General features: G+C 53.0%; 3 protein-coding genes and 1 pseudogene across 3 annotated transcripts; 1 reads left to right on the forward strand and 3 right to left on the reverse strand.

The window, feature by feature from the left end:
- The first annotated feature begins 980 nt into the window (after positions 1 to 980).
- LOC147987254 (uncharacterized) lies at positions 981 to 1,868 on the forward strand. Its single transcript, XM_087542328.1, has one exon. It carries the CDS (start codon positions 981 to 983, stop codon positions 1,866 to 1,868), a length of 888 nt encoding a protein of 295 aa, XP_087398454.1.
- Positions 1,869 to 6,462: 4,594 nt separating this feature from the next.
- On the reverse strand, positions 6,463 to 10,968 carry LOC147987255 (uncharacterized). Its single transcript, XM_087542329.1, has 3 exons — positions 9,420 to 10,968; positions 7,209 to 8,152; positions 6,463 to 7,026 (listed from the first exon to the last, which is right to left on the reverse strand). The coding sequence occupies exons 1-3, from the start codon at positions 10,966 to 10,968 to the stop codon at positions 6,463 to 6,465; spliced, it is 3,057 nt and encodes a 1,018-aa protein (XP_087398455.1).
- Positions 10,969 to 11,041: 73 nt separating this feature from the next.
- LOC147987256 (putative F-box protein At3g52320) lies at positions 11,042 to 12,174 on the reverse strand (annotated as a pseudogene).
- A 1,455-nt stretch (positions 12,175 to 13,629) lies between these two features.
- Positions 13,630 to 14,808, reverse strand: LOC147987257 (F-box protein At3g07870-like). The gene has a single exon (XM_087542330.1). It carries the CDS (start codon positions 14,806 to 14,808, stop codon positions 13,630 to 13,632), a length of 1,179 nt encoding a protein of 392 aa, XP_087398456.1.
- Between the last annotated feature and the right edge of the window lie 1,826 nt (positions 14,809 to 16,634).

The raw sequence follows: 16,634 nt of genomic DNA on the forward strand, positions 1-16,634 counted from the left end.
TCCTAGGGTCTGTCTAGGACACATCTAGATGTGACGTAGTTATGTCACATCTAACCTGATGTCCACTATGTTTGTGGTCTATTTTTTTGTCCCAGTTTTTTTTCTGTTCCTTGTTGCTGCGTTATTTGTGGGAGCTTAGATGTGACATCCTTAGAAAACATCTAGATGTGAATTAGACAAACTGTATTTCCTATGTGCAATCCAGCTGGTAGCATGTTTGGAACAACAAATACTACGCTTTGGCAAGCTTTTCTCCAAGGTGTTGGCAGTAAGGTTCGCGCCGCGACTTGCTGAGCTCGTCGCTCCCAACCAGTCGGCTTTCGTGCGCGGTAGGAGCATCCACGATAACTTTCGAATGGTGCAGCTGACCACTCGGGCTTTACACACACGTCGTGTCCCATCCATGCTTCTCAAGGTGGACATCTCGAAGGCGTTTGACACCGTGTCGTGGCCCTTCCTCCTGGCAGTCCTTCGGTACGCTGGGTTCGGACCACGGTTCATCGCTTGGGTTTGCATCCTGCTCTCATCGGCTAGCTCCAGGATAATGCTAAACGGAGTTTCGGGCAGGCTGTTCTTTCACCGTCGTGGGTTCCGCCAAGGTGACCCGCTGTCACACATGTTTCTCCTCGCCATGGAGGTTTTGAACGCACTTCTCGCAAAGGCGGAGGCCGTGGGCTTATTATCGCCCCTCGTTTGTCGGGGGGGGTCCGCTTCCGCACCTCCATATACGCCGACGACATTGTCATCTTCGTCAACCCCACGGCCTCTGATCTCTCCACTGTGCATGCTGTACTGGATTGCTTTGGGGGCGCCTTAGGGCTGCGCTGCTCACTCTCTCTGATTCGCTGCTCGGGTGCACATCTCGCCATGGCGGCCGAGAACTTCCCGTGCACGATCTTGAACTTCCCCTGCACTTACTTGGGCCTCCCGCTATCCTACAAGCTTCGTCTATGTGCAGCGTACGTCTATGTGCTGCTGGGATGGCTTGCAGCCGGCTGTTGAGCCTGAAGTGCAGGAGGTTTTTGATGCGTCTACCAGCATCATTCTTGGGGACGGGCATAAGGCCCTTTTATCGGTCTGATCGTTGGCTGGAGGGCCAATCCATCAAGCTCACTGCACCAGACCTATACGCTGCTGTTGGTGCCGCTGCCCGTGGCTCTCGTACGGTGGCTGAAGCCCTGACTAATAGGCGTTGGATCAGGGACATAAATGGGGCTCTAAGCGTTCGGATTATCACGCAATTCCTACTACTTACCGACGCCTTGCTCGCCATGCAGCTATCGCCGGGGACCCCGGATCAACTCGTCTGGAAGTGGACTGCAGAAGGCGTGTACTCGGCGAGCTCTACCAACAGGTTGTTCTTCGCCAGCCTCGTGGTCTTCCCCAGCGGAAAAGCTCTCTGGAAGGCCTGGGCACCGGCCAAGTGCAAACTGCACTTCTGGCTGGCCATGCGGAGGAAACGCTGGACGGCCGACCGACATCTACAACATGGCATGCCGTCCCATGTCATGTGCCCACTGTGCGACCAGGCGGCAGAAACTGCGGACCATCTCGCCTTGGGATGCGTCTACGCTAGGGAGGTGTGGCATTCGACGCTTGCTCATTGCGGGCTAGGCCATCTCGTTCCGGCACCTAACGACTCGCTCATCGAATGGTGGTCAGGTAGTCGTGATCGAATTCCTCCTGCAGAGCGTAAGGGTTTCAAATCTGTGGCCATCCTCACCGTGTGGATGCTGTGGAAGGAGCGCAACAACCACGTCTTCCAACGCTCAGCGGTCGTGGCTCGGGTGCTTTGTCAGCGTATCAAAGAGGAAGCCAGGTTGTGGAAGATCTCTGGAGCAAAAGGGCTGGCTCATATTGGGAAATAGTTTCCTCTCCTATGTAGGGCGTTGTCTACCTTAGTGCGACATTTCCTTGCCTGCCAGGCACAGTTGCATCATCCCATGTAAACGCGGCCTGCCGCTGAACACTCTGTACTATTTCTCCTTCCTATAATACATCGGCACGCAAGCCTTTTACGTGTCCGCAAAAAAAACAAATACACAAGATCTGGATCGACAAGCAATGTAACATGCATCCACCCTCCATTTATCTCTATGTTTTTTCCCGTCATATGATGAGAATGTGATGTGGAATTATTCTCATATATTCTAATTTTATTTTTGATAATTTCATTGCTATAAATTTATCAAGCCTTTAGCAAGTTGTGTCGACGGTTTCTCCGTCAACGGTTGCTAAAAGATGGTGCATTCATTGTTGATGGTTGGCGGATCAGGTTTTCTCCTCTGACATCATCATGTGGATGTGCCAAATCTGGAATTCGATCACGCGTCTGGGATGTCGCCCAGACAGATTCTTTCAATAGTAATGGCTTCACCTTTGGTGAGCTACTTTGGAGGTCAAAAAATCTGCAAATCAGTGATGGAACCGCGTCGAGCTTGGGTGAAAAGGTGATATGTCCCTTTTGTCCTTTGGTGACCGCTTTAGTGGTGTCGAAGGCGGGTGATGGAAGTTGGCATCAAGCTCAAGGGATTCTCGCTCTTTATTGTAATTTTGTTTCCATGTTGGAGTCGTTTGGGCTGAAGCTCGGGTTTTGTTGTCATTTCAGTTTTGTCAGATCAGTGTCAATGTGGCTTGTACTTTATTCTTTGTTATATGAATGAGACATATTACCTTTCGAAAAAGAGTTGAGCAATCGAGGCTTCATACCATTGACATGGCACATGGCACAAACAGAGAATACACTTGGCAACTTATTACAAAACACAAGGCCCACTACTCGCATACTAACAACATGTCATAAGAGAAAAGAAAAAGGCAAACAAATAGAATACTGATTATCTGGTATTGGCAATTGACTGATTTTCAATTCAGCGACAGTCAATTTTTTGCACCATACAAATAACAACACATGGCACTATTAAGTTTACTATTTCAAATTCAGCATACATCAATTTTTTGCACCATACAAAAAAGGACACATGGCACTATAAAATGAAACACTACTTTACATTATTTCAAAATCAAAACCTCTATTACAACCTTTCTTGCTATGATTTACATATTTCAAAGCTTGTAAAACAAATTATAATGAACGGTTACTTGTTCAAATCTTCCAGATGAAGATTTCACACCAAAAACACAGGGAAGTTCAGTCTACCTGGTAAAAAAAGATCATTCGAGATCAGGTCTATTTGCTAATCAAGTTATACTCTTATAAAAAGCTGACATGTGTTTTGTGCGAGTCCTAAAGCATTTCTTCCCTACAAGCATTGTTGTTCCAGTCACCTCGGTGTTCAGATGATGGCTCAGGGCATCTCCAGCCGCGCCCCCAACAGGGCCCCCCAGGCCACTTTTTCGGCGCCGGCGCCAAAAAAACGGCCCAGTCACGCCCCCAGGACGCCGAAAATCGCCGGTTCGGACCTTTTTTCCGCCCGGCGGTCACAGGCCGAACCCGGTGCGCTGGGGAGCAGTTGGGGGCTCCGGCGCTAGGGAAAAGCACGCCTGGCCCACACCAACAGGGGAAAAGTCAAGGTTTTCTTCCCCCGACTCGCCTCGCACCCCCCGCGCCCTCGGCCACCACTAGCTATATCCCGGCAACGGCCGCCGTCCTACTCCGCTAGATAGCCATTCCACGCCGGAAAATAGCAGCGCTTCGCCGCGGCAGCCCCTCCCACAGCAGTTGGGCGTTTCCGGCCGCCGTTTCCGGCCGCCGTTTCCGGCCGCGGAGGCGCGGTTTAACGACGGGTACACGCCCACCGAGCGCAAGGTGTTCGGCGTTTTGCCTGCCTCGGCGATGGACTCGGATGAGGAGGAAGAGCTCGCCGCGCTGCTGGAGGAGGAAGCCGCGACCGACGTCCAGGAAGAAGAGCATCTCATGGTGCTCGCCGCCCTCGCCCAGCTGCTGACGAGCAATGAAAAGCCGCGGCGAGGTGGCTCGGCGCCGGGGCGGATGAAAGCAAAGAACCGGCATCGTCTCCAAGGCTACTGCATGCTCTACTCCAACTACTTCGCCGATGCTCCACTTCATGGCGAGAGAACATTTCGGCGCCGTTATCGGATGAGCCAAAAGCTCTTCCTCGGGATTGTGAATTCCATCCGGGAGTTCGACAACTACTTCAAGTGCAAGATGGATTGCACTGGCGCTCTTGGATTCACCTCCATCCAAAAGTGCACGACAGCGATGAGGATGCTTGCATATGGAGCTCCCAGTGATTCACTCGACGACTATGGGCGCATGGCCGAGTCCACCAGCATAGAGTGTTTCTACAAGTTCTGTCGGGCAGTGGTGGTAGTGTTTGGGCCACAATACTTGAGAACACCCAATGTGGAAGACACTGCTCGGATCCTAGCCCAGAATGCAGCAAGAGGATTTCCTGGGATGCTTGGAAGCATCGACTGCATGCATTGGAAATGGAAGAATTGCCCATTTGGTTGGCAGGGGATGTACAAAGGCGCCAAAGGCGGTTGCAGTGTGGTGCTTGAGGCGGTAGCCACACAGGACCTATGGATTTGGCACTCCTTCTTTGGTATGCCAGGAACTCACAATGACATCAACGTGCTGCAGTGCTCTCCTATTTTTGCCAAGCTCGTTGAGGGCCATTCTCCTCCGGTGAACTTCGAGATCAATGGGCACCAATACAACAAGGGGTACTATCTAGCTGACGGCATCTATCCGAGATGGTCGACATTTGTGAAGACGATCTCAAACCCTGTGGCAGGAGGCAAGAACGCCTGGTTTGCGAAGCTTCAGGAGGCTTGCAGGAAGGATGTCGAGCGGGCATTTGGTGTGCTCCAATCTCGATTTGCTGTTGTTCGGTACCCCGCTCAGACCTGGTCCAAAGATCAAATGTGGGAGATTATGACTTGATGTGTCATCTTGCACAACATGATCATCGAGAGCGAGCAAGAAGACCCAGTGTTTGACACTGAACCATACTACAGGCAGGGTCCTCTAGCCGAAGTTGATCACCAGCTACCGGCAACTTGGACTACCTATCTCAGTATGCGTCAGGAGATCCGAGACCCACAGGTGCATCATCAACTGCAGAAAGATCTGATTGAGCACCTATGGAGGCTCAAGGGGGACGTCGTGTGATGAAATACGAGTTTTTATTTGTTGAACTATATAATTTGTATTGAACTATTTGTTGTTGTACTATTTTGTTGAAGTATTTGATTTTTCTGTGATGAAATATGTGATAAGAAATAATTGTGTTGATAATTGAACGCCGAGACACGGCGAAACCACGCCAAATATGGGCCTATTCTCGCCCATATGGGCCCTTTATTCGCCGAAATTGGGCTGCAAAGTGGGCCAATTTCGGCGCCTGGGGGCGACGACTGGGCGCAAAACTGCCCCCAGCACCGATTATATCGCCGACTCGCCCCCAGAGGGCGATTTTTATGCGTCCTGGGGGGCCAGCGGCTGGAGCTGCCCTCAGACCCCGCTGTTCGCTAGTGCGCAACCACACCGCAAGTCTAAGGGCAGCATCACTTGGGATTGTAGCTAGGGCAAGTAATGACCATCAGCACGCGTCACAGAGGGAGTATTTTCATGGACAAAGAGACATTGTAATTAGGTATTAATTATTGGCAGCATAATAAATACTTAGTGGCTCCATCGTCTGGACGTAGGGAAATGTCCAGAGATCCCCGCTTTTGAAGAAGTACTTTCCATTTATCTCGGCGATCACCGTCCCTTAAGCTCGGTGGCTGACCTTAACCGGCTCCGGATTATTGGATGACCACATGCCTTTCCGCCTGTAGTGCCCGCATATCAAAGCCCCTTCTAATGTCAAGATGTGCTCACCGTATAAGAAGTGTGGCCGCAGGAGATCCTGCTGTCTGAGGGTGTACCGTGTATCGATGGCTCCACCTCCGTCCCTGTTAAACAGATTAGAGTTTGGAACAATGCTCGATACCCTTGGTGGGTACGGCTGTCATATATTTATAAGAGGGAACCGTACAAATACCGGTTATGTTACAACACGTATATCTAATATATACTTAGTCTAACACCCTCCCTCAATCTTAATTATGTCCTGAAACACTCAGAAGGTTAAGATTGCGACGACATCCTTCAAAAGAAGGCAAGGGCAAGGGTTTAGTGAAAATATCAGCAAGCTGATCCTTCGAAGAAACAAACTTAATCTGAAGGAGCTTCTGAGCAACACGTTCCCTCACAAAATGATAGTCAACTTCGATGTGCTTTGTTCGGGCATGAAATACTGGATTGGATGAAAGGTATGTTGCACCGATGTTATCACACCAAAGAACAGGCGGCTGAGTTGGGGAGACCTTCAACTCTCGAAGCAATGACTGCACCCACATGATCTCAGCTGTGGCATTAGCAACAGCTTTGTACTCAGCTTCAGTACTACTCCGAGACACCGTAGCTTGCTTGCGAGCTTGCCAGGCGATCAAGTTAGGCCCAAAGAACACAGCATGTCCCCCCGTGGATCACCGATCATCGGGACAACCAGCCCAGTCGGCATCAGAAAATGCTGAGATCAGTCCAGAACGCGCAGGCTGAAGATGGAGACCATATGAACCAGTGTGACGAACATAGCGCAAGATGCGCTTAACAGCTGACCAGTGAGAATCACGTGGTGTATGAAGATACTGGCACACACGGTTAACTGCAAATGATATGTCTGGTCGAGTAATGAGCAAGTACTGCAGTCCACCCACAATGCTGCGGTACTCTATGGCATCCTCAGGAGAAAGCAAGTCACCAGCAAGAGCTGTTAGTTTGTCTGTAGCAGACATGGGAGTTGTAGCAGACTTGCACTGCAACATACCGGCACGACGCAGGAGATCCTGAGAGTACTTCTTCTGAGTAAGAGTCAAGCCACCATCAGAATGAAGAACCTCTAGGCCCAGGAAATAATGCAGTCTCCCAAGATCCTTAACAGCAAACTCAGCACCAAGAGAGGACACAAGCCGATCTGTAGCAGAAGCAGACGAACTGACAAGGATGATGTCATCAACATAGACCAGAATGTACATAGTCACCTCAGGTCGCTGTAGAATAAACAGAGACGTGTCTGCTGTAGAAGGAACAAACCCATGCGCACGAAGAGCAGCGCAAGACGGGCATGCCACGCACACGGGGCCTGCTTCAAACCGTAGAGAGCTTTGACAAGGCGACACAAATGATGTGGCTGAGCAGGGTCAACAAAACCTGGCGGCTGGCGCATATAAACCTCTTCGTCCAGAACTCCATGGAGAAAGGCATTCTGAACATCAAGCTGTCGAAGCGACCATCCGCGAGTAACAGCCAAAGAGAGAAGAACACAAATAGTAGTTGGTTTAATAACAGGACTGAATGTGTCTTCATAATCAATGTCATACCGTTGTTTGAATCCCTTGGCAACCAGGCGTGCCTTGTACCTCTCAATGGAGCCATCAGCATGTTTCTTCACCTTGAATACCCATTTAGAGTCAATGATATTAACACCAGATGGAGGTGGAACAAGACGCCAAGTGTTGTTTCTTTGAAGGGCATGAATCTCCTGCTCCATCACAGCACGCCAATGTGGGATGCCAAGCGCTGCTCGAAAATGTCGTGGTTCAGTTGTAGGGTCAGCCTCAGCATGTGCCACACAGGCCGCAAGCCACGCGACAGTGCCGTCAGTGCGCTTCTTCGGTTGGAAGATGCCACTTTTGCTGCGAGTATGGGGACGCGGGACGACAGGCGGAGGTGGCGCTGGAGCTGCCATACCAGAGGAGCCACTATCCATCAGCGGCGAGGAGGACGCACCGGCGGGCGAGTCAACAGGCGCATCCGGTGGCACGGTCAGGTTCGGCGAAGACAGACCGGGCGTGACCGGCATAGACGGACCAGGCGACGAAGACACGGTGACCTGCGAGCCCTCCGGCTCAGGGGAGAGCATCGCGGGTCCAGCCGGCCCGGCCGACAGCTCCGCAGGTTCGGCCGGCCCAGGCGACAGCGAGGCCGCTGGCCCCGGCGACTCGGTCACCCCGTCGGATCCTCGTGCATGGGGCATGCACGCGTGATCGATGTTGGGGTCAAGCGGGGTAGTGGCGGGGGCAGCCTCGTCGAGCGCCTCATCCGGCGTAGCAGCAACTGGCGCAGTTGTGGCCATATCATCATCCAGAAGCTCAAGTCGAGCGCCTCGTCCAGTCCCTGCACCATGGTTAGGCAACAACAGAGGAGAATATGCAGCATCCACAAATTGATCAGGCAAAACTGGAAAAGAGTGCAACTCGGTGATGGGAGTATCGGTGGGTGATGTGAGCATGGAAAACGGGAAGACAGTCTCATCGAACACAACATCACGAGAAATGTAAACACGATTTGACGGGATGTGAAGACACTTGTAACCTTTGTGGAGAGGACTGTACCCAAGAAACACACATTGTTTAGATCGATACTCAAGTTTATGCTTATTGTACGGACGAAGATGCGGCCAACACGCACAGCCGAACACTTTAAGGAGGGAGTAATCTGGAGTTTCATTAAGCAACACTTCGAGCGGAGACTTCATGTGAAGACGTCGTGTGGGAATCCTGTTTATCAAAAAACAGGCAGTAACAAAAGCATCGCTCCAGAACCGAAATGGGACAGAGGCATGTGCAAGAAGTGTCAGGCCAGTTTCAACTATGTGACTGTGTTTGCGCTCAGCTGCACCGTTCTGCTGATGTGTATGAGGACAAGACACATGATGTGAGATGCCAAGCTTCTGAAAGAAGGTGTTAAGGTTACGATACTCAACCCCCCCCCCCAGTCTGACTGAACATGGATAATTTTGTGCTTAAGCAATCGTTCAACATGTGCTTGAAATTGCATAAAGACATGAAACACATCAGATTTGCGCTTAATAAGATAAATCCAAGTAAAGCAACTGAAAGCATCGATGAAACTGACATAATAGTTGTGACCACTAACAGAAGTTTGGGCATAGCCCCACACGTCTGAAAACACAAGTTCAAGAGGAGCCGTGACAACACGACTTGATACAGAAAAAGGCAACTGATGACTCTTGCCTTGTTGACAAGCATCACACACTAGAAACTCCTTATTACTCGACTCAACAGGAAGATGATGGCGATGAAGCACATGGCGCACAATGGGAGTAGCGGGGTGGCCAAGGCGAGAGTGCCACTGCGACGACGACACCCGAACACCACTGAAAACTTGAGAGACTCGTGGCACATCAAGTGCGTATAAGCCGTCGCGAGCTCGACCACTAAGAAGAATGTCCCTCGTGTCCCGGTCCTTAACAAAAAATGGAAAGGGTGAAACTCAACAAACACATTATTCTCACGAGTTAATTTAGGAACCGAGAGTAAACTACGTGTGACTGAGGGAACACGAAGGACATCAAGCAGACGCAAGGTTTTAGTGGTACGTGAAAGAAGAGATGCCTGACCAACATGTGAGATGGGCATACCTGATCCATTGGCCGTGCGGACCTGATCGTGACCGGTGTAGGGCTGGCGAGTGGTCAGCTTGTCAAGCTGACTCGTCAAATGGTCCGTAGCGCCCGTATCCATGTACCAGGCAGGATCCACCGAGTATGAAGGAGTGAACCCGGGATCCGGTGTAGCGAGAGCAGCTTGCTTCTCATTGCCCTTCCCATTGTTCCCAATGCCAAGAAAATCTCGTTTAAAGCGACGATGGCAGCGAGACGCCAAGTGCCCCTCGATGCCGCAGAGTTGACACTCAACCCCAGCACCACATGCCTCGCAGTGGAGCCGCTTGCGGCCCGCCGTCGGAGGTGGAGCGGGCGGACGGGGCTGGTTGCCTGAGGTCGGCGGCGCCTTCTGCTTGGCACCACGGGAGCCCCCGCGGAGAGCAGTGTTCGCAGAAGGGCCTTCTGTGTAGACGCCAACGGAGCGGCGAGCAGCGAGCCTCTGTTCGGTGTTGAGAAGGCGTGCATAGAGATCGCGAGGCGGCATCGGTGTGTCACGTCCATTAATGTTTTCAACGAGAGAATCATAGTCCTCATCAAGCCCATTGAGAATGAACGAAGTAAACTCCTCGTCACGAAGAGGCTTCCCAATAGATGACAGTGTATCAGCCAAACTTTTGACCTTGTTGAAGAAGGCCGTGACGGAGAGGTCATTTTTCTTGACCTCACCCAGCTGGTTACGAATGGCAGACGAACGGGCCAGCGACTGCGAGGAAAAGCTGGAGTCGAGCGTGGCCCATGCATCCCTCGACGTCGCGGCAAAGACCACCATGCCGGCCACGGAGGGTGTAAGCGAGGACTGAATGGCACCCAGAATAGCTTGATCCTGAGCGATCCACCGACGATGAGCAGGGTTGGACACCATGACGGAGCCACCAGCGGCCGAGGGCACTGGAACCATGGCCGGGGGACACGGCAGCGTACCATCGACATACCCCTCAAGATAGTGACTACGCATCAGCGGCAACACCTGAGCGCGCCACAGGAGGTAGTTGTCAGCAGAGAGCTTCACCGTCACCAGGTGAGCGAAGTGGAAAGGTCCTGGTTCAGCCACCGATGCGGAGAGCTGCGAGTCGTACGTCGGAGGAGCACTGTACGGAATCAGCGCATCGGCCAACGGAGACGTACGGTAGTGTTGGTGATGACCGTAGGGCGCCGTAGGAGGTACGCCGTAGGGCTGCAGCGACGTGACGTGCGGCACAGAGGCAGCATAGGGCGCGCCATACGGCGCCTCGTAGGGCACCGCGGAGGACGAAGCATACGGTGCCGGCGCGACATACGGCAACGACGGCGCGACGTACGGCGCTGGATATGGCCCACCGTATGGCACCTGGACGGAAGTGCCACGAGGGCCTGAGGCCGGCGGCGCAGCAGAGTTCGCAGCGGCGCCGTAAGGCAGCTGCGCAGGGGCGCGATCCCGATCCTGCATGGGGGCACCGTAGCCAGGGTTGACGGCCGCCAAGGATGGATCGCATCGATCCTGCATGTGGGCACCGTACGCCAGGGATGGGTCACTGCGATCCTGCATGGGAGCACCGTACGCGAGCGATGGATTTCTGGATGGCTGCGCCGAATCAAAGGCGTGCGACGCCAGGGCGGCATCACGGGCGATCGAAGGCGCGGGCGATCGGGGCGCTGGAGGACGCGACCCCGATGCGGACGGACGGGCCCAGGCGAGCGGGGTAGACGCCATGAACGGCGATTCCGTCGCCAGGGTTGACGGAGGCGGCGCGGCGGCGGCAGAGGAAGCGGAAGCACGGCGCGGACCGAACGCGTCGTCTGATACCATGTTAAACAGATTAGAGTTTTGAACAATGCTCGATACCCTTGATGGGTACGGCTGTCATATATTTATAAAAGAAAACCGTACAAATACCGGTTATGTTACAACACATATATCTAATATATACTTAGTCTAACAGTCCCTCGTCTAGAATCCACACCTCGGTCGTTGCTGAAAGGTTAGCGAAGACAATGCCCAACCTCCCGTGCACCTCCGTCAGGTGGTAATGATCAGGGCTGGTTGGATGTGCGGGTAGCCGCTTGACATAGGTGACACGCTCGTGGTCAAGGTCAAATGAAACGACCCTAATTGTGGGGTCCTCTCTGACCCAGTAAGTCGTGCCGTCGATGCTGATGATGCCAGCGTCGAGGTGGCACCTCCCATCGCCCTTGATACCCGTCTCCATCTCCCGCCACGACGCCTTCCCCAGCGTGAGCACTTGTATGGTGTCGAACTTGCATTCGTGGTCGAATCTACATGTACAGGGGACGTGCACCACCTTGTACTGCCCGGTCGTAGGGTGGTACGCGAAGTTGTACGCCTTGTCCCAGTACGGCAGCGCTGGGACGGGCAGCACCTCACCGGTAGCAGGGTTGACAAGGGTGACGGCGCCGCCAACTCTCTCCCTGTTTTCGCACAGGGATAGCAGGCCATTGCACGTGCCGACCAACTGTGGCGTATCGTAGGTCGTTTTGCCCAGTCTCCACAGCTCCGTGCATCCCCCTGTCGACGACTTGGATATGTCGTCGACGACGTAGGCAACCGCTTTCGAGGTGTCCCAAAGGAGGGCCGTGGCAGGCCCTGCATCTCCATGGTGCGCTCGCCGATGACGTCGCGCCAGAGCAGGCAGACGATGCGGACGCGGCGCCGGGAGCTCGGTGGGAGCCGCAGCAGGATATCCACCAGGACGTCAGCGGGCAAGTCCGGGCATCCCGCGTCCGCCATGGCCATGGGTGCTATTTCACTTCTTCCTTTTCAACTGGTCCTGGATGCCTTGCGCCCCATGATGCGTTGCCCTTGCACGGTCCTTTTCGTTTCTATTTGACGTCCTGGTTGCAGACTTATTCGTTTATTGCACTAGTAGTATTTGGAAAGTTTCTTTGGTTGAATACGAGAGCGTGATGAAAACGGAACAGCCCTGTTGGTTCATACTTCCTACGTGCAATCCAGGTATGTTTTTTTTTGTTTTTTTTTACACAAGATCTGGATGGACAAGCAGGTATAAAGATTGCGAAGTTTCGCCGACTATGCGTAGCAGCAGAAGTTCATGACAATACAATTTCGTTTGTAGCCAGTTCAAATAAGCTAAACAAGTAACGGAAGCTCTGCACACAAGGACTACACGCTGACAGTATTAACAAGATCGTAGAACATGTTACATCAAAGGGAAGCCCAATGCTGGTCAGGAATCGGACGGTTGCTAGGCGCAGAATCATAATAGACCCAAAGCGCGCAGAAGATCAGAAATGCAAAATCGACCTCTTTTCTGAGAAAAGTCAAAATCACTTTTTTTTTAAAGTTTCAAACAATTCTGGAAAAATTTGACATGTTCATACGGGTGTATACTACATGTGTATAAACTCTAATGACTATACGTTAACATGAGAACAACACAAAGAAGACAATTTCATAGTTATTATTAGCACTATTTAAAATCTATGAATTTGGTTGTTTTGTGTAGCTCATCAAGCACATGCAAGCCTTCCACATATTTTTTTATTTTTTGAGCAACCAATAATTCAATTACCATCAAGTGCATGAAGCCATTCAACTTTTTACCACATGCAAACTCTCCACATTATCAAGCACATGCAAGCCCTCCATATTTTGTTTTTGTTTTTAGAACAAATAAATAAACTTGAATGTCAGCAATGTAACATGCATCCACCCTCCATTTATCTCTATGTTTTCTACCATCATATGATGAGAATATCATGTGATATTATTCTCATATATTCTAATTTTATTTTTTGATAATTTCTTTGCTATAAATTTACCAAGCCTTTAGCAAGTTGTATCGATGCTTTCTCCGTCTCCGCTACATACCGGCTCTGCTAAATTTACTTATTCGGGTGGAAATATGACAGTGTGATCAAATCGAAACAGGTTTAATACAACAAGTATTTCAAAATTTCAAATGATGTATATGGATAGAAATTCATACCAGGCTACCAGCACAGGTTCGTTATGTAGCAGTTCGAATACAGCTGAACAAGACACTGAAGCTCTGTACACAAGTCAAAAAATGATGGAAACCGACAAAAAAAATCATTCACCTAAAGATAGCAATTCTAAAAAAAAAAAGACAACACGGCAACCTCGCAAAAAAAAAAAGGCAGCACGGCAAAAGTCGTCTCTCCCCTCTAGTGGAGAAACTAATTTCTCATGAAGAGACGAACATCCTCATTAGCGATTAACAATTGGCGCATTGTAAATGCTAAGTGGCTCCATCGTCTTGACATAGGGGAACGTCCGTCCCCTCCCCCTTGTTATCACGAGCGGCCTCCCATGAGCCCGGTGGCTGACCCGCACCGGTACCGCCTTGTTGGACGATGACCACACGCCTGTCTGTCTATAGTGCCGACGTATCAAGCTCCCAGTGTAGTGCCCGCGTATCAAGCTCTCCTCCAATGTCAAGATGCACTCTCCAAATACGAAGTGTGGCCGCGGGACATTATGCCGCGTAAGGCTGTACTGACAGCTCCACTTCCGCCGCCCCTCGTCCAGAACCCACACCTCCGTCGTCCTTGAAACGCCATGGACAACAACGCCCAGCCTCCCGTGCACCTCCGTTAGGTGATAGTGTTCAGGCCCGGCGGGATGCCCGGGCAGCCCCTTGACACGGGTGACCGCCTCGTTCTCGAGGTCAAGTGACACGACCCAGCTCGCTCCGGCACTCTCTATGACCCAGTACGTCGCGCCGTCGACGCTGACTATGCCGGCGCCAAGGTTGCAGCTCGCACCCTCTGCAGGACCAGCGGGAACCTCCCGCCATGACGCCTCCCCTAGCGTGAGCACCTGCAGGGCGTCGAACTTGTATGCCTTGTTGATGCTGCATGGGACGTGCACCACCTTGTACTGCCCGGACGTAGGGTGGTACGCGAAGCTGTACGCCTCGTGCCAGTCCTCCCAGAAGGCGTATCTCTCCACAGACGGGATATACGGGCGTGTGCAAGGCAGCGGCGGGAGCGGCAGCTCCTCGTCGATGACCGGGTTGAACAGGGTGACGGCGCCGCCGGGTGCCTCCTTGTTGTCGCACAGGCAGAGAAGACCATTGCACGTGCCGATCAGCTGCAGGCTACTGTTGTTCCGGAACCGGAAGTCGGCCGCCACGCTGTCCGGAAGCCACAGCTCTGTGTGGCTCCCCGTCGATGACTTGGACAGGTCGTCGACGACGTGGGCGACGGCGACCCAGGTATCCCAATGGAGGGCCGTGACGCGGCTCTGCATCTCCGTGGTGTGCTTGTCGATGATGTCGCGCCAGAGACTGCAGACGAGGCGGACCCGGCGCCGGGAGATCGGCGGCAGCCGCAGCAGAATCTCCACCACGACGTCCGTGGGCAACTCCGAGCGTCCCGCGTCCATGGGCGCAATCTATCTAGTATTTCCCTTCTTCGGCCTTCTTTTCTTCCGGTTGCCCGGTCTTTAATTAACATCACCACGGTGCGGTTTGAGTCCGACTTGGTTACCGACTTCTTATTGTACTGCTATTTGGAAAGTCTCTTTGATGGGAATACGAGAACGTGATGAAATCGAAACAGTTCGATGCAAGTATAGAAGATTTCGAAATTTGGAACGATGCGTAGGGACAGAAATTCATACTGAATAAGTAACTGAAGCTCTGTACACAAGGACTACATGCTGACAGTATTAACTGGATAGGAGAACATCAAAGCCCAATGCTGGTCAAGAATCATATGGTTGCTAGGCGCAGAATCATGATATGCTCAAATCGCACACAGCAGATGTGTTGTTTTTAGGATTCCGGGCTGTTGATGTTGCTTCCTAGGTGTCGTCGGATAATCGACATGAGCCCTCCACCGTGCACCCTTCCCTCCCGCACGACGAACCCGAAGCTCTGGTTCTGGCTACCACCACCTTCTTGGCACGACGAACCCGAAGCTCTGGTTCTGACGAGGCGCCGGGGACAGAAGAAGAGATCACATGGTCCATGCTGCTGCCCACCGCCGAGGAAGAAGAGACGATCGCGCTGAAGAGGCCATGCCCGATCATGCTTCCTGCTGCCACAAAAGGAGCGTACTTCTTCCGCTACTGCTATGTTTTGAACGTAAGAAGAAAGAAAATAGCTTGCTCAGTTCACAAAAGAGCAGGCTTGATTGTTTTATTTCAGCTGTAATCTTCCAGAACTAGGGAAGTTCACAAAATAGCAAGTTAGAGTGAATATTTGCACAGTAGAACCCCTATCCCTCCCGGGCCGCTCGCGCGGGCGGCTCCGGAGGCGAACCCTAGCCCCCGAGCGCACCCCCTTCTCTGTGCCCCCCCTGGCCGCCGCCGCCGCCGCCGCCGGCGGTGGTGGCGGCGCCCGGCTGTCAAAGGCGGCGGGCGAGTTCCGCAAGCCCTGACGGGCCTTCTTCGCGCGGAGAAGGGCGTCTCGCGGGCGGCGCGGTGGCGGTTGGATTCCGGTGAGGTGACACACGGCGGGGAGCGCGGTAGAGAGGCGGAGCGCGGTCGCAAGGCGATGCGGGCGGCTGTCTTCTTCGGGTGACGTGTTGGGAGCCGGAGGTTGCGGTGCGGGGTCCTGGTGGAGGTGGATCTCGGCCAGGTGCGGCGGCCGGGATTCGCGGCGGTGGCCGGGACGCGCGGCGCGCCTCCTGCTTTCGGCGGGCGTGGCTCGAGGAAGGGCGCCCCCTTTTGGGGTGTTGGGGGCGGCGTGGTCTGGATCTTGCTGGAGGCCGAAGCAGGGTCTCGTGCAGGGCAGCTCCAGTGGGCACGCGCGGTTGCGGCGGGCGGCTCGGCGCGCCTGCTCCGTCCCTACTGGGCCCTGAGCTGCAGCAGCGGCATGGATGGCGGCCAGGTGATGGTGTGGCCAGCCCATGCCTATGGGTGCAGTGGATCTGGGCGGCGCTGGAGGTCTGAAGCTGGAGAAGTGTTCCTTCGACCGTGCAGGTGCTGGTTGGTGGTATGCGTGCTCTCGGCCGTGTGAGGGGTCGGTGTTCCGTGGCGGTTTGATCACGTTGGCGAGGTGTTGCGGAGCGGCGGTGTGACCCCAACAGTTGGGCCTAATCTGTTGACAGAGGATGGAGGTGCGCGAAGGTTCGGATGAAAATCCTGCTCGTCTTCGGTCGGAGCTGGCGGCAACGGCGCCCGTGGGTGTCATTTCACTCCTTGGAGGCGTCGCCGTGGTGTGTCGGCATCTCCCTTTCTTGATCGGGTTGTGGTCTTCGGGCGAA

Source organism: Triticum urartu, chromosome 2A (genome assembly GCF_056163025.1).
Source record: "Triticum urartu cultivar PI428250 chromosome 2A, HENAU_Tu73, whole genome shotgun sequence".
In the NCBI taxonomy this organism is placed as follows: domain Eukaryota; kingdom Viridiplantae; phylum Streptophyta; class Magnoliopsida; order Poales; family Poaceae; genus Triticum; species Triticum urartu.